Below are 15903 nucleotides of genomic sequence, written 5' to 3'. Positions count from 1 at the left end.
ACTACTTTTCTATTTTTCTTTCATGAAAAAAAGTTTTTAAGTAAATTTGAAAATATGTAAAAAAATATTCCAAAGCAAATGCTTTAATAGTTTCGAAATATGATAATCCAAAAGTTAAAAGTAAATATGACTGACGTTATATTGTATATGTTCTAATTATATTTAAATTCAATCAAGTAATTAATTACTGTTTTTAAATCCGATTCTTATAAACCAATTTGCATTTTTATATAAATAAATTTACGTTGATTTTATATAATATACATATAGAGTTTTTATTTACGTACATAAATTAATTATTTTATTTTTCGTTTTGTACGATACGCTAGTTCGTAGCGTCCTCAAATATGGCTCTATTGACTGGAATCTAAGTGAAGCAAAGTACTCATTGTTGCTGGAGAGATATCTCTATATAGGCTCTGAAATTTGAAGCGTATTTTGTTGATGTTCTTTAGCTATTATTTCAATAAATTGTTACTTGAAACATGATATGATGATTATCGTCATCGAATATATTGGGGTTTAATAGCTATTTCAGTAAACGAATTAAATCTGTTTTTAAGAACAATTATCATGCCATTGCTTAATGCAGATTCAAGCTCAGTCAAGTGTTGAAATGTAAATTTAAAAAAATATCGGCTAAATTCATGTTGGATAGAATGTTTGGACAGCTAATTTTATTGTTTTAAAACTTCTATAATTTCTACCATTTATACAAAGTCATTTTTGTTGAATGTCAATGAAAAAATCCTAGCGTTATATATATACTTAATTTTTAAAATAAAAATCGCTCCAGCATATTATAAAGACTATTATTAATTTTTAATCTAATGTAATGGTAAGAACTTTTGTAAACTTTGAACTTTGGTAAATATTATTGAATAAAAAATACATAAACAAAGAATAACCCTTTTAGTTCTAGACAATTTGGCCAAACATTTGCGAATTTTTGTTTTTTGAAAAAGTCATTGATTTGCATTTTTAAATAAATAATGTTATACAAATGTGTTTTGAAAATTTGCAACTTTTTTTGTGTACTTTCAATGATGCGAGATAATAAAAAGTATTGCTTTTTCATATTTATTTTCTTAAAAAAATAAAATACAAATCAAATTTGATTTAAAAAATATTTAGTTGGTAACAGAAAAAACTAACATTGCATTATTATCCAATAAAAAACTTTTTTGTTTTTAAAAAAACATGCATTTTTTTAATTAAAATATAATTATTAAGGCTGACTTATTGCTAATATGTATATACTATTTGGGTAAAATATATCTGAATGGAGAAAAAAATATACAAATAGTAGAAAGAGTATCGTGTATGCAATACCTGCTTTTGTTTTCACTTCGCCAGTCATCCTTATCATAAAAAAGGCGCGGTCATTTTTCTGTTACATAACAGAATTACTGGGAACTGACAAGTACTGTTAGATTTGCCTGAGACGAAGAAAATATATTCTTTTTATATTGACACGTCGCGCATATACAAAAATATCGAACATGCTAAATTAAATATTAAAAAATTGTGCCGAAATATAAACTGATTTTTCGCATAGGTAGGGTGAGCTGATATTTCGGCCCTCTTGGACTAAAAGGGATAATATTATTCTACTTGATATCCTACCCCGATGAAACTACTTATAATGAGCATCATTTTATTTTACGCTTTTGCTTTCAAGCAATATGGGCATTGTTTTCGTAGTTCTAAAAGATGGAGATATCGTTTTTAAGAAATAAAAAATACGGTATTACCGGTATTTTATTTAGTAATAACGGTTACAATACAAACTATATTATTTCTCAATGAAAATGGTTTTTTCCATATGTTTTTTGGCAATTCTTTACATGCAACAAATTTTTTACTGAGACTAACTGTATTGTTCTTGATAAAAATCTATCCCGAATTTTTTAAAAAAAATCGTTAATCGTCCGAGATCATAGGATTGACTTCCCTAATCATAAAAATTATGTTGTGCTCCAAATGAAAATAAAATATAAATCCTAGCTAGTAAAAAACTGATTTACCTAGTAAAATCTGACACTTTTATGAAAAAAAATGATTATGCCGTATTTTTATGTTATTACTGTATAAAAAAATCACTATAGTCTTAGCTTAAAATAAATTGAATATCTATATTTTTTATACCTGATAATCCATTTTCTTAATGTCTGCTTTAAATCATCCCAATTTTGCTGTAAAATATATTTTTCAGTCTTGTATTTGAATGATATTATTGGGTATGTAAAGTTGTGTTTCATAAATTTTTATTCAGTGATATTACACAAAAACAGGTTACTAATTTATGTACAACTCCGCAGCCCTATATTGTACTTATAAAACTTGAAAAAGGTGTCTGCTGCATCTCTTTCTGACTGAAGGCTATATGCATGTTGTTTTACCAGTTATCAAGGTCTATTTACGAATGCGTTTTATTTTTTTTCCTCAATTATACTACCAATGACGAAGCACATATTAAACTTTTTGTTGTTTTTAAAGTTAACCTTTTAAGGCGCCTGTGCAAAATAAACTTAGTTTTCTCACCAGTGCGATTCAGGTTGGTTCTTATGTCGCTCCACAAGCGCTTCCGAGAAAACGCATACACACACACGGCACAAAACATTTGCACAATGCAATTGCGTAAACTGTGCTAGACTACATTTTATACGTCGGTACACTCGCGGTGCTTGGTGAAATGTGAAAAGTATGATTGATTTTAAAAATCGATCGTAATGTTTATGTAACTTTCCACAGCACCCGAGTGGCGAACGTCTCTTCAAACGGAAACATGGTGGTGGATCAGATCCTGATGGAAGTCAGGAAGAACTTTCTGCAAAAGTGCAGCGAAGTGGTCAGACTGCCAGATCTGCATGCAAATTTCAGCAAAAAGGTAAGATTGCAATAATATCATCGTATGAAACTACTTGACAATAAACTTTAACAGCATCATCAAAGTATGGAAATGTCTTAAATCGTTTGATTCATCAATATGTCATTTGAAATCAATCGAAGAACTACATACAACATGGCTTCTAAATGTTCTCAATGGAACATCTAGATTGGGGATAAATTCCCGAAACGAAATTCGTTAAAAATATACCTTTTTAACATAAATGTATACTAAGAGCATAGCATAATATGTACGCCCTAGCCAGTGGCGTAGCTAGGGTATGTGCCACCCAATGCGATCCTTAAAATTGCCGCCCCCCCCCCCGTACATTTTTTTCAGGGTCATAAAATCTGCATTTCCTAAAATAATAAATTAGTTTTTATCAACCTCTTGTTATTCGTGGATTTATATATGTTGTAGTGAATTCAGGGTTAAGAACCACACTAGACGTTCCCATCGCGAATATGCCGCCCCCAAGCAAGTGCCGCCCGGGGCGCCCCCCCCCCCCCCCCCCATAGCTACGCCACTGGCCCTAGCTCTATTTGAATTAATTAAATTAAATTTTAAACAATTTCTATCGATTTTTGACAGAAAAAAATGATTTTTTTTTAGTTAATTTACAATCAAAAGTTAAATCATTCCGTAATGTTATTTTTATATATATAAAAGCCTTGAGCTTTCAGTAAAAATTAACATTATTTTTTGATATAAAAATACGATCCTCCTACCAAATACTTTCACACATTTATAGCAAGAACTTGTAAACTATCTAGTTGCCTTATTTTTGTCGTTAAATATATATTTGACTTATGTCCTTTACTTTCTTTTGAAATGTGCGTAACCAGTTAACGTGTCCTTGCCTCGATGCATTAAAATATATGCTGTTTAACCTTATATGTATTTATTTATAAAATATATTTTTACGATTGATTTATTTTAAACTACAATTCGTGCTATGTAATTAATTTATTAAAACATATGTTTCGCGATAGATTGAAAAAGTTAATTTTTTGGTGTGAAAATCGATACAAAAATCCTTGTTATCTTATGGATTTGTGAGGCTATTGTTAAAATAACTTTTCAGGTACTATATACATTTAAAAAAATATGTTACATTTTAAACATTATTATACAAAAAATCTATATGTGTTACGGAAAAAATACACATTTGAAAGCATATACATATGTATGTAAATCAGGTTATTCGATCCTTATTGCAAAGAATAGTTATTATATGTTTTACGAAAAAATATAAGAAAACGCATATAAAAAATATCATTAATAAATTAAATACAAGGTCCATTATTTTGTAGAAATTTTAATGACAGAAATTTATCTATTTAACTATTATTCAAAGCCTTGTACTAATTAACACAATATTTTATAGTATTTTCTAGTACAATGAAAAATTTGCAAAAAATGATATTTATTGGGGATAAAATTATCATTACAGCTGATCTAGAAGACATAAAAATGTTTCTTGCCTTTAAACCAAAATAATTGTATAACAATGGAAAAGTTGATACAAGATTACAAATAGTATTCGATTCAGATCAAGTAAACATAATTAAATAAAATTTAACCGATATAAATGGAATATTGTATAATTCGTTGCTTATGTTCTAGTATTTTATTAAAAAATATATTATATAATAAAATTATAAAAATAAATCTTCTTGAAGAGCGTGCTTAATAAAAAAATATTATTATTTATTTATAAATCACCTCGCATGATTTTTATATTCTTTATAACAATAAACTGCTTTTGAGCCACAGTTTAGGCACATGCACACATTAGATATATTTAGTCTTTCGAAAAGTTTTATTGGCCCTTTTGGAAATAAAACCGCCGCGGTACCGTGCCTTCGCGAAAGCCAAGCTAATTTTGGAAAATAGTTTGCGACCTCGTTCAGTCCATGTTGATGGGACCAATAAATTCAATTCGCTTTTATATCGTTCTATAATATTGGGCTATATAATGCGCCGCGCTGGCTCTGGTTATTTCCGAATCGCCGATATCGAAAGGTCGTAATAATTTTAAACCGCTTTAAACTCCGCTTGCGAATTTTCTATTAGGTAATAATGTTATTGGATTTTTTAGATAGGTCTTGTGACCGTCCACGGCCAGTTCGATACTAACGAAGGAAGACTCTTGGACTTGTCAACCATTGATAGGATAAACGATGTGACCTTATCCTTGGGCGTCAGCAAAGCTACATTGATGGTCTCCATGAAGTTGGCCAAAATGAAGGTACGTTCATTTTTTAGTAGCTTTATAAATTATTGTAAAAACATCAGAAGATTATAAAAATAAAACACGCTCACTATTTTGTGATTTATACATTGATTTATTCAAAAAGTTTTGAAATGCTTATCATAAAATATAACGCAATAAATAAATATTGAATTCATTACCTACGAGAAATATTTGAAACGAAAGTCTATAAGAAATATGTCCATGTTTTTATTTGGGAATTGCCCTATAATATATGTATGTAGCTTTGCTTATTTTTCAATATAGTTATTTAATGAACCAGGAAGATGTTTCTTGATTATCCTTCGTTTTCAGCACCCAGCGCATGCACAATTTTCGATTTCACAAACTTTATCATAAAGAACAGCCTAATAAAATTAATCAATCAACTTCTTTTAATGAGTTCATCATTAAAAATGATGGCCATGGGCTTAAAATATATATATCCACAGCGTAACTGTAACAAAAACCAGTTAAGCAATGAAATGAGTGAGCACATATTTCAGCCGGACGGCTATATATAATCCACACAATATTTACACATCTGCATTATAATTCTGTGTTCACACACACACACACACACAATAAACGAGTAATGAACAAGAAAATAAAACATCTAATTATTATCATATGAATATATTCCCAAATTTGCCCTCATCCCCCCCCCCACCCCTACCATAATTCCTTCAACTAAGAATAAAATATGCGACCACAAATACGCTAATAGTAAATAAACACTTTTATACAGCAGGAAAAAATATAATAGGACGGAATAACGTAGTCCGTAACGTCTGTGGTTGCGGATTGGAGCTCCGGCAGCAACAAATTGCGCTATTATTAAAAAAACCGACCCAGCTATAGTGACATCTATTAATTATAAATTATATTGCAAATATTCATTTATAATTATTAATATAGAAGTCATTGGTTCCCAGACTTTTACTCTTGTGGTTAATACTTGTAGGTATTCATTATATCTGATTGTGTCACTCAGTTGGTACAGATTTACCCCGTTGTAACGCATTGGGCTTACACCTATCAGGTTACAACGGCAGATTTAATAAAAAAAATCAACCGATAATAATATGTATAAGTAAATAATAAATTACATTCACACAGTTTGAGAATCAGCAAACGCACTAACTAACGCATTCAGTTTTGATATGTCATGCGTTGACTTAAGAACGCGATAACATTTATATTTATTTATTTATTGTTAAACTTCCGTTGTAACTTGACAGACCTTAGCTCAATACGTCACAACCGAGTTAAAACAATTTACAACTACTAAGCAAGTAGTGAGACGCCAGACTGAAATCAAAGTCTGTATATCAGTAATATTTCTTTTATTAATTTAATAAATAACTACTGTCACTATGCACCTAATTCGATTTTATTTTAATTATTCATCCGTAAGATTGGGAAAATCTAGGAAATCCTTATTTATGATGATCGATCCATGCTTTTTACATAAATATATAATATTTTAATCTAAAAAAAATGTAAAAATTGCTTACAAGTAAATGAAAAATATTTTAATATTTTTTCACATTGAAAGTTTGTTTTAAAAAATGTGCTTATTGGAACTTTTCCTATTTGTATTTTCCTCTAAAATATTGTATATCTTTCTACAAAAACAAAACAATTGCAGGTCGGCTTTGAAGAATATAGACTTAAATTTATGAACATCGGACCGACGGGTAGAATAGAAGCCACCATATGGAAAAATTCCATACACATGAAAATCTCAGCCGGTATAAGTAGATGGAAACCTTTCGCAGTCATAGACGATCTTAAAATCCAGTATTTCGGGTTAGTATTCATTGCATCTGTGCCAAAAATTTAAATTCGCGGCTGTCTCAGTTGTGTCTGCCTAATGTCTATTTTACCGGATGAATGAAAATCTTTGACATGTTTTAGGGACGTCGACATACACATAACCGGATTGGGTCCATTGAACTGGCTCGTGTCTACGATATCTACATGGATCTCTGGACACATCAAAAGCATAGCGATACCGATAATGGAAGAGCAGATGAAGAGCGAAATACAAAAGGCCATGGATCAGATCACTATTTGGGAATTGATCAGCATGCCTAAAACTTGATGTTTGCTATTTTAATATGATTTTTGTAACCAAAGAGGAATATGCATTTGATATTTCTACGCTAAATAGCATTAATTGATGATCGGTAAGCAATAATAGCAATATTGATATTTGGTTGTGAATGTTGAAATTCTGAGTTAATACTTATGTATTTTTTTTTATAAAAAATTAATGAAATCTTTATATTGCCATTGTTAGTAAAGAAAAAATGTAATATGATATTATTCATATTTAAATTATATGTTATTATTTAAATAACTGATATTTATTAAATTGTTTTTTAATTAAAGCATATTAATGATCTGTCATTTTTCAAATATTAATAATATCACTGCCAAATGATATATGTATATAATTTATAGGCCATTATTACATTATATAATTCAATAATGTTGACTGTTATATCTTTATGCACATTGACTAAATTTATATTGGAAAAAATGCACAGATTGAACTATAAACTATTTTCATAAAATATAGTGTTGGTTTTTTTAACAAAATTATAATTTTCATATATTTTTTATCCGATGTGCTCCGCGATACTTGTAAGTTACTACCTCCATAATACATCCCATTTGGCATCTATTTCTTTCTCTACGTCCCTCGATTCCGAATTTCCGATTTTCCGATTCCGTATTCTTTAATTAAAATTCAAAGGAGTACACGAAAAAAATAGCATCTAATTTCTCCCTGGCCCTTTTCAAACAATTCAATACCATAAAGAATTCACGACATATCTAATGATTTTGTAGCGATGGTAATAGTTTAAATTTTACTTATTCTAGTTAATGAGCGATAAGAATAGATTTTTTCTAATATTGCGATTCATCATCCTGTCAGAACCCACAAGAGGTAAGAATATATTTAATGTTATTTATATAAATCATTTCTGTATCCACAGTCAAAGTCTAGCAGCGTTCTGGTGAAATAAAATTTTTGATGAAACAGTAAAAGTCTTAATCCTAATCTGTTCTTTAATACAAAAGTTTAATATCTTTCTTGCGGAAAAGTACTTTCCCAGCTGTTAAAATACATAATAATATAAAAGAAATATTTATTACACTTGTGACATGGGTTTACCATTATCAACCCGAATCAAAGCAACGGTGAAAAGATGGTCAAACTTACAAGAAGCGAACCATAGAAAATGCTCTAACACACTTATTAATACGGCTTTGAATTGACTTTGAAGGTCGAAGCATTTTATCAGATGTAATGATGGATAAAGTTAGTCTTTCAAATATTTGCTATTATGATAACTTAAACTCATTAGTACTTTATAATTACTAGCACTGGGTACTCTCTTTGAAAAAAATAAACATTTTTCTTAATAAATATTAATTTTGCCGCCCACCAATTGCGGCGCTTATTGCAGATGCTACTCGTAAACTCACAGTATATTATGAAAGATAAAAGCAATACTTATGGAAACTTTACTTATTCACAGCTTTTATTCAAAGTCGACTACAAAGCGAACACTGTAAAGCCGCCTTTATAACAAAGTTTAGAGCCGTATCAAATTGACAAATTATCCAAACGACTGCTGGTTTAACCTTACTGCTAGCATAATCATTCCTCGTGTGCAGAAAGACGAAACTGGGTCGACAAAGCTTTGACCAAGCTCCGGTGTCGGACACTACAATATGTTTGTACACAAGAGCAGCGTGTGTTCTGTTGGCACAGGCAAAATTGTATAATGTTAACGAGTTTGCTTAGTTCATCGCCCGAGTGGGGTTAAATGTGCAGTGTTTGTGAATGTATCGGGTTGGTAGTTAAAAACGAAACATAGCATACAAAAAATATCCTGACAGCAAACTACTACATTTATAAAATAAGCAGATTAATATTTAAACTATTAATTTTATTTTATTACAACAATTTACTCAATTTGTGTGGATTGTATATATATATATATATATATATATATATATATTATGTTATCATGATTCTATTATATTATCACACATTATGGAAGGCTTCGTCTCCTTAAGCTGTTTACCCAGATGATATCTGAATGAGCAGCTCCAATTTTTATTATAATTTTATGTCTCAAAAAAAATCATTTACTACAAATACTATTTTAAGAGCTAAATATAATGCGCGGCTAAATAATTATTATAATTTTATTGTATAATATAAGTTCTTTAGTAACAAACATTTCAAATACGTACGATTTTCGTTATGTTGTATTATAGCACATATAACGAATAACTTAATATAGCAGTAATATAAATCTGATGAAATCCATTTTTCGATTCACAGGTAGATTGCAGTTGATTATTTGCAGCACAATTTACCCATTTGAAGATAATGGACTCAGCAGTTGAACTCTTAAATTCCTTGAATCTTTAAGGTTGGTAGCCCTATTATACTGTTGATACATTTGTATCTAAGAAAATCGTTTAATTTTTTTTGTTCTCTTTGAGCTGAAGTAGCTCATTATAAGATATTTTTTATTAGTTTATATATATACGACCTATACTCCGTTTCTTTTAACAGAGTCACTTTGAGATAAGTGAAAAAGAGGTGACAACTTTAAGTGTACGCCCCCACCAATTCGCTCTAAAGCATAATATTTACTTATCATTAATTTCTAAATTTTAAATGAATATATTATGTTGAAATAGTGAAAGTTACATGCTATTAAAATCAATAATTTATCAATCGTTATAGCGATAACAATTTAAAGATGTTAACAATTCGAGTGTCGAAATAACAATGAAGTAGGTTGAACAAATATGAGTATGAAATTGTGAAATGCGAGATAAGCCTCAAAGTGACTCTCTTAAATGAAACGAAGTATAGATCGATTTTAATTATTGATCACGAAATTAATCCGTGAGATTATGAAAATCTAGGAAAACCAAGTATATGATGATCGATCAAAATTAAATAATAATAAATTATGCTTATCTCCCAAACTTAATATAAAGAACACTAGGGTCCATATGTTAATTGTAAAAATGTCGGGACTATCTGAAGTGTTGCAATAAAATTAGGCGTTCTGGTTTCTCAATGTGTTTTTATTTGTCGAGTAATGAGAATTCTCATTTTCACTTCTCGATTTTTCTGAAAACTCTTGGTAAATTTTGATGAAGGAAAAATATAGTATATGTCATTAAAGTAATACAGTATATTATTGTAGATATCTTTATATTATTGATAAACATAGAAATATATGATCGTTGAAGATGATTACAGACCGTCGAGTTACAAAATAAATTCAGACTCTATATTTATACCTGAATTGTAGAGAAAAATTACAATAACAGCTGTTGCTACTTTACATTTTTTATATTCAGAACAAGACAAAAACCTCTTTGGAATATTAAAAAAAAAACAAGATTTAGGGTCGCCGACAGGCAATTTTTATAGCGTGACTCTTTTGATATCCCCATACATTTTTTGCAATCTGTTGATTCCCATACATAACAAAGAAAAGAAAAAACTGCTTAAAATGATTGATAAAAACGTTAACAATTTTTTCCATTCAAATACTTTAGACCTCTATAAAAAATCATGCATATTTTCAAACATCTGGTACGGACGTACCTCTTTTTATGCAGTGATATAAAAAATGCAGCGGTTGTAAAACATTTAAAAATATACGTAAAAATATTTTTTAACAAAAAAGGGTGCTCGAAAATCCTAGAGAATTTAGCAATATTTTAGAGTAATAAAAATTCTCGATTTAGCATTTTTCTCGAGAAATTCTCAAGAAAAAACACTAGATTTAAGACTTAAAATGAAGTTAGTTTTCCCGTCGGCATTATATATGATAGTCCATTAGTTATTGCATTTTTTAAATTTAATAAAATAAGCTATAGTTCGAATGATGATAAATGTTTATTGCACTGAAAGAACACAATTGGGAAAATCATGTCTTAAAAATAAAGTCGTCTAAATGTTTACAATTTGCCGCTGGCATTTCTTAAATTTGGCACCTAGGTTTTGAAATACTACGACACAAAGCGCGTGGGATCTCTTCGCTTCTCCTGCTCCACGGCCGCCTGTTTTTTTTTTCTTATTTAGCGTCGAACCGGTCTCCTCGAATTTAATGAGCCACGATTTAATCAGGCACTGAACAATCATATAAGAATCGTTGTTTTACGCAGAACGCGCGTTGTTCCCCCGTGAAGCGATCCATTGCGACTAAATTTCTAAGCACCCAACTCCCGCGCGCCTCTCCTTCGCGCGGTTTCCGCTCAGCAGCGATTTAAAAGGTGCAATAACTCTGTCGCAAAATCATAAGCAAATGTTATAAAACACCTTTGTTGACAGACTAGAACATTGTATATGTTTGAGTGTTTAAGTATATACAATGTGAATGCAAAGCCGGATACGAAAGCTAGTTATATTTATATAATAGACTTCCGGTAAATATGAATAATAAAGATCCGGTCGCATTCAACACCCACGCCGCCTTTTAATCGCGAGATTGATCGAAAATTATTAAAACCCTGAGCCCTGAATAATTCACACCCGGGGCGCAACATCCCTTAAAAAATTGCGAGCGGTTTTAAAAGTTTCTCTCCCATTGTTTATTCGCAAACCTCGTTGTTTATTTTTAGCGCTGCTGGATTAATGCTCTCGCTCTTGACTAAATAAGCTGATTGAGAAGCACAGATTAATTCGATTTCTTACAACCGTCTTTTTAACGATCGATGAGTACTGTCGCAGTCTTTTAATGGCGTCAATAAAACGTTTTGATTCGAGCAGTAGTAAAACCATTGATGTGCATGCTTAAAACAAAGTTCAAAGTTGAATCGACAAATTATTTAAATCAGCGTCTCCCAATAATACGAAAATTTATTAGTTTAACTAATAAAAAATAAATTCCGCTTGGCAATAAATTATCATTGTAATTTATATTATTTTATGTACCGAATATTTTTTTAAGGGCCGGTACCGGGACGCGGATCGTAGTTTATCAAACACTATTTTTAGCCATCTACTTTGGAATTTTAACCGTAAAACTAAAACTAGTAATAAACTAAAGTTCCAAAGTCAACTCATATATGATTTGAGATTTTACATACTTGATAACGAAACTTTTTGCTACCCTTAGTTATTAGAGTATTCAAGGTAATTGATGGTCGACATGCAAAAATGAATGTGTGATAAAGGTAATTGAGCGTCACGCTAATTTTATCATTATAGCGCGGTTGAAACAAATTCTTTGTTTTGACAACTTTTTCAGCTGTTGCTGAAATAAAATAAATATATTTTTAGCATATATTGTATGTTATTTTAAATGCGTATGATGATGAATAAATGCGATTTTGGCACTCCAGACACAGGGGTTTTAAAATAATTATTGTATCGTCACTTTGAATGAAAAAGGAGAGCAAATGTAAAATAAAATGAATAATAATGAGTGGGGTTAGAACTAAGACAACAATTTATTCTTTCATTTCTAGTTTTATTTATATTTTATTTCAGGACGCATATAGACAGTCTAATTTACAAACCCGGGTCGTAAAACCAAGAAACTCAAAGCAACATTTGCTCACTTCATGTGACACCAAATTATTTTAGAAAAATAAAATCTAAAAATAAACCAACATTTACACTGCTTCTCTTACAATTAAATTATTACCAATGTACAGTGGGTTCTCGAGTTACGCAGTATCTACTTACGCGGATTCGTAGTTATGCGGTTAAAAATTTCGAAAATTTAAAATTTGTTATAATATCGATGTTGATATAGATTTGCGCGTAAATTTTTGTTCCTGGTTGATAATGCACCGGGACATCCACCATGTGATCACGAACATATCAAAATAGCATTTTTGCCCCCAAATACGACCTCTATAATACAACCTATGGATCAAGGTCTAATACAAAGCTTTAAAAAATATTACTTAAGGACTACTTTTAGAAATGCCATAAAGGTAACTGAAGGGCAAAACAGTACATCACTCACACAGTTTTTGAAAGAACACAATATTTATGAAGCTGTTAAAAATATTGGTGTTGCCTGGAATGAAATTGCAAAGTCTACCATGAAAAACGTTTGGAAGAAGCTTACTCCTCAATTTTTTGAAGTTGTTGAAGACCACATGCAGGAAGATAACATAATTAATGATCTTGTTGAAATGACAAACCAATTAAATTTAAATCTAAATGAAAATGATTTCATTGAATTGTTAGAAAGTCATAGAGTGGAATTAAACAATGAAGATTTAATAGAGCTTGAAGAATATAGAAACAACGGCGGTGATTCGGAGGAGGAAGTCAAAGAAAGAAAAGAATTTGAGTACAAAAAATGAAAGAATGCCTCAATTTGATAGACCAAGGAATGGCTGGTTTAAAAGCACAAGATCCCGACATTGATCGGTTTGAGAAAGCCAATAAAGCAGTTCAGGACGCTATTTCCTGTAATAAAAATATCTATTATGAGAAAAAAAGATCTAGTGTACAATCTTCACTGGATAAGTACGGTTTCTTATTAGATAAAAGAAATCCAACACCTAAAGATATTGAAATGGAATAGTATAGACATTATGACATGATATTTTAATGAATATGTATGTATAAATATTATTTTTATGTTACTCATTTTATTTTGTAGACATTTTTACACATAGAAAGATTATAATATATGTAGACATTTTTACACATAGAATAAATTTTTATAATGCTTTTATTTTCATTTTAACCTAAAGTATACATACAAAAAGACGGCATTTAGTTCTTTTAAGTATCGTTCGGATGATTGGGGGAATGTATTAATATTTAATACATATCGGATGAGTATTCCTCTACTTACGCGATTTTCGACTTACGCGAATTTTTCTGGAACGAATTAACCGCGTAAGTCGAGAACTTACTGTATAGGATTCTTAGTAAAAAATATATAATGAATTACTGTTTAAAGACTGCTAAGTACAGAAAATTTAAAAATCAGTTGCCAAAATAAACTATGCAAAAGTATGAAAATCTATTAATAAATTATTATTGAATAAGTCATATTAGATGGAATAGTAGATATTTAAAAAAAATAGTACAATGGAGTAAAATTGCGTTTAGCAACACTGGGATTGTCTATACGATGTCGTGGTAAGTAATTTATTGAACAAAAATAATAAAAAATCATATTTGTCTCACAATTTTTTCCCCTCTTCGTACAATTTATTAGCTGAAAATGATATCTCCATAGCTTAGAACTACAAAAACGAGAATTCACATACTACTTGAAAGGAAAATTACGTAAAATACTCATTAGAAATTAACAAATGTGTAAAAATGAACTCACTACTCAAACGGTCAAAGTGAAGTTTCTAATTGGAAGAAGTACCTTAAGTTTTTAATTGGTCAAGTTGAAGAGGTGAGTTTAAGTAGTTCTCTGTTTATTTATCCATATCGGTTAAGTCACTGCACTGAGAGACAGGTTTGAAGGCTTCCTCTATATATTTAGTAAATGCTTTTTCCTTGTTTTCTTTAGCCCATTTTCCATTAAGTAATCTGATCGGTAGTATCAATTTTAAGGCTTTTTTATCCTATACGTAACTTTCCATAAAGAGTAATCTGTAGCTTCTGTTGCCGCTAATTTTTTTAAATATTCTTGTATTGATTCATTTATTTCTGTTTTTATTAAGATTTTTGATTAATTTATTAAATCAATTAGTTTTATTTTATCTTTTGTTTCATGACAATATCACTTCGCTGGGAGTATTTGTGGTGAATATTATTCTTAAAACTTGCGTTTATTGACCGTGACCAAAAATGCTCATTCATAACAATTGAGAGCAACGAGACAATATAGTGTAAAGCGGTGCTTCCCAAATTGGGGGCCGTATGATTTCTCGCGTGGGCCGCGAAAATATTCAGTAGAAAGTACAAATATTCATTTATGAATATTTATCCACATTACATATTCAGGAAATGTATATATTTAAGTCTGTTAAATAATAACACATTATATAAAACATATTTATATACACAGAGAAGATGATGTAAGCGCATGCGCAAGAATATGTATATTATACTTGTAATAATTACTGCCAAATAAATATTTTATTTAGAAAAAAAATATTTTTAGGGACCGGGAATTAATTATTTTAGATTTAGGGAGCCGTGACATGAAAGTTATTGGGAAGCACTGGTGTAAAGAATGGGACCACACAAAGGCCCTCATTAGGACTATAAAAAAAGGTCACATAAATAACACGCAAGGATTCTCTGGTGCATTGAATGAATATTTATTTGTTACGAAACGGCCACAGGAAACAATAAGACACCGGTAGACAGCGGAGACTAGCAGACACTGCCCGCCCACAGATAACGAGCACCGCAGCAGAGAGGAATCAACCTCCGCTATACTGTCGCTGCCACACCGATCAGATCTTCCACTGACGTCATCCCTCCGCCAGTTTCTCCACCACCGCTCGGAGAACAACGATCTCGCCTATCATAGTTTGTCGCAATATGCATAATTTTTTACCAGTTTCCACCTGCGTCTTACTGGCTGCGAAGTCACGCCACTCAGGGTTAGAATACCCGATTGTGATTTAGTATATTGCAATTTTTTCTTACATATTTTTGAATAAAATTATTTTGAGTCCAAAGAATTGCTTTAAATTAAGTAGTGTTTTATAGAATATTTTTTTCAATAACAAAATCAATCATTTGAAATCATCGCGTGATTTT

At 30.5% G+C, this 15903-nt stretch overlaps 2 protein-coding genes across 7 annotated transcripts in view; one reads left to right on the top strand and one right to left on the bottom strand.

Moving 5' to 3' along the window:
• Nucleotides 1-15618, top strand: part of LOC148239180 (uncharacterized) — a 32978-nt gene extending 17360 nt beyond the window's left edge. For 3 of the 5 annotated variants that reach the window (XM_088191770.1, XM_088191806.1, XM_088191797.1), the window contains 5 exons: nt 2755-2890; nt 4992-5141; nt 6796-6956; nt 7065-8103; nt 9514-10262. In XM_088191770.1, the coding sequence (XP_088047896.1) occupies nt 2755-2890; nt 4992-5141; nt 6796-6956; nt 7065-7251 (634 nt within the window). In that variant the 3' untranslated portion in view covers nt 7252-8103; nt 9514-10262. Of the gene's footprint in view, nt 1-2754; nt 2891-4991; nt 5142-6795; nt 6957-7064; nt 8104-9513; nt 10263-15479 lie in introns of those variants that run through there. The other 2 variants (XM_088191789.1, XM_088191779.1) reach the window with 2 other exon arrangements.
• Nucleotides 1-15903, bottom strand: part of LOC148239179 (uncharacterized) — a 138744-nt gene that overhangs the window by 109032 nt on the left and 13809 nt on the right. The gene's annotated exons all lie outside the window — the stretch shown is intronic.

The sequence above is a fragment of the Plectrocnemia conspersa genome, unplaced genomic scaffold (assembly GCF_051122295.1).
Source record: "Plectrocnemia conspersa isolate PC_06_02 unplaced genomic scaffold, ASM5112229v1 ptg000001l, whole genome shotgun sequence".
Taxonomy (NCBI): Eukaryota; Metazoa; Arthropoda; class Insecta; order Trichoptera; family Polycentropodidae; genus Plectrocnemia; species Plectrocnemia conspersa.
The sequence above is the reverse complement of the archived record's forward strand: the minus strand, read 5'-3'. Positions and strand labels throughout refer to the sequence as shown.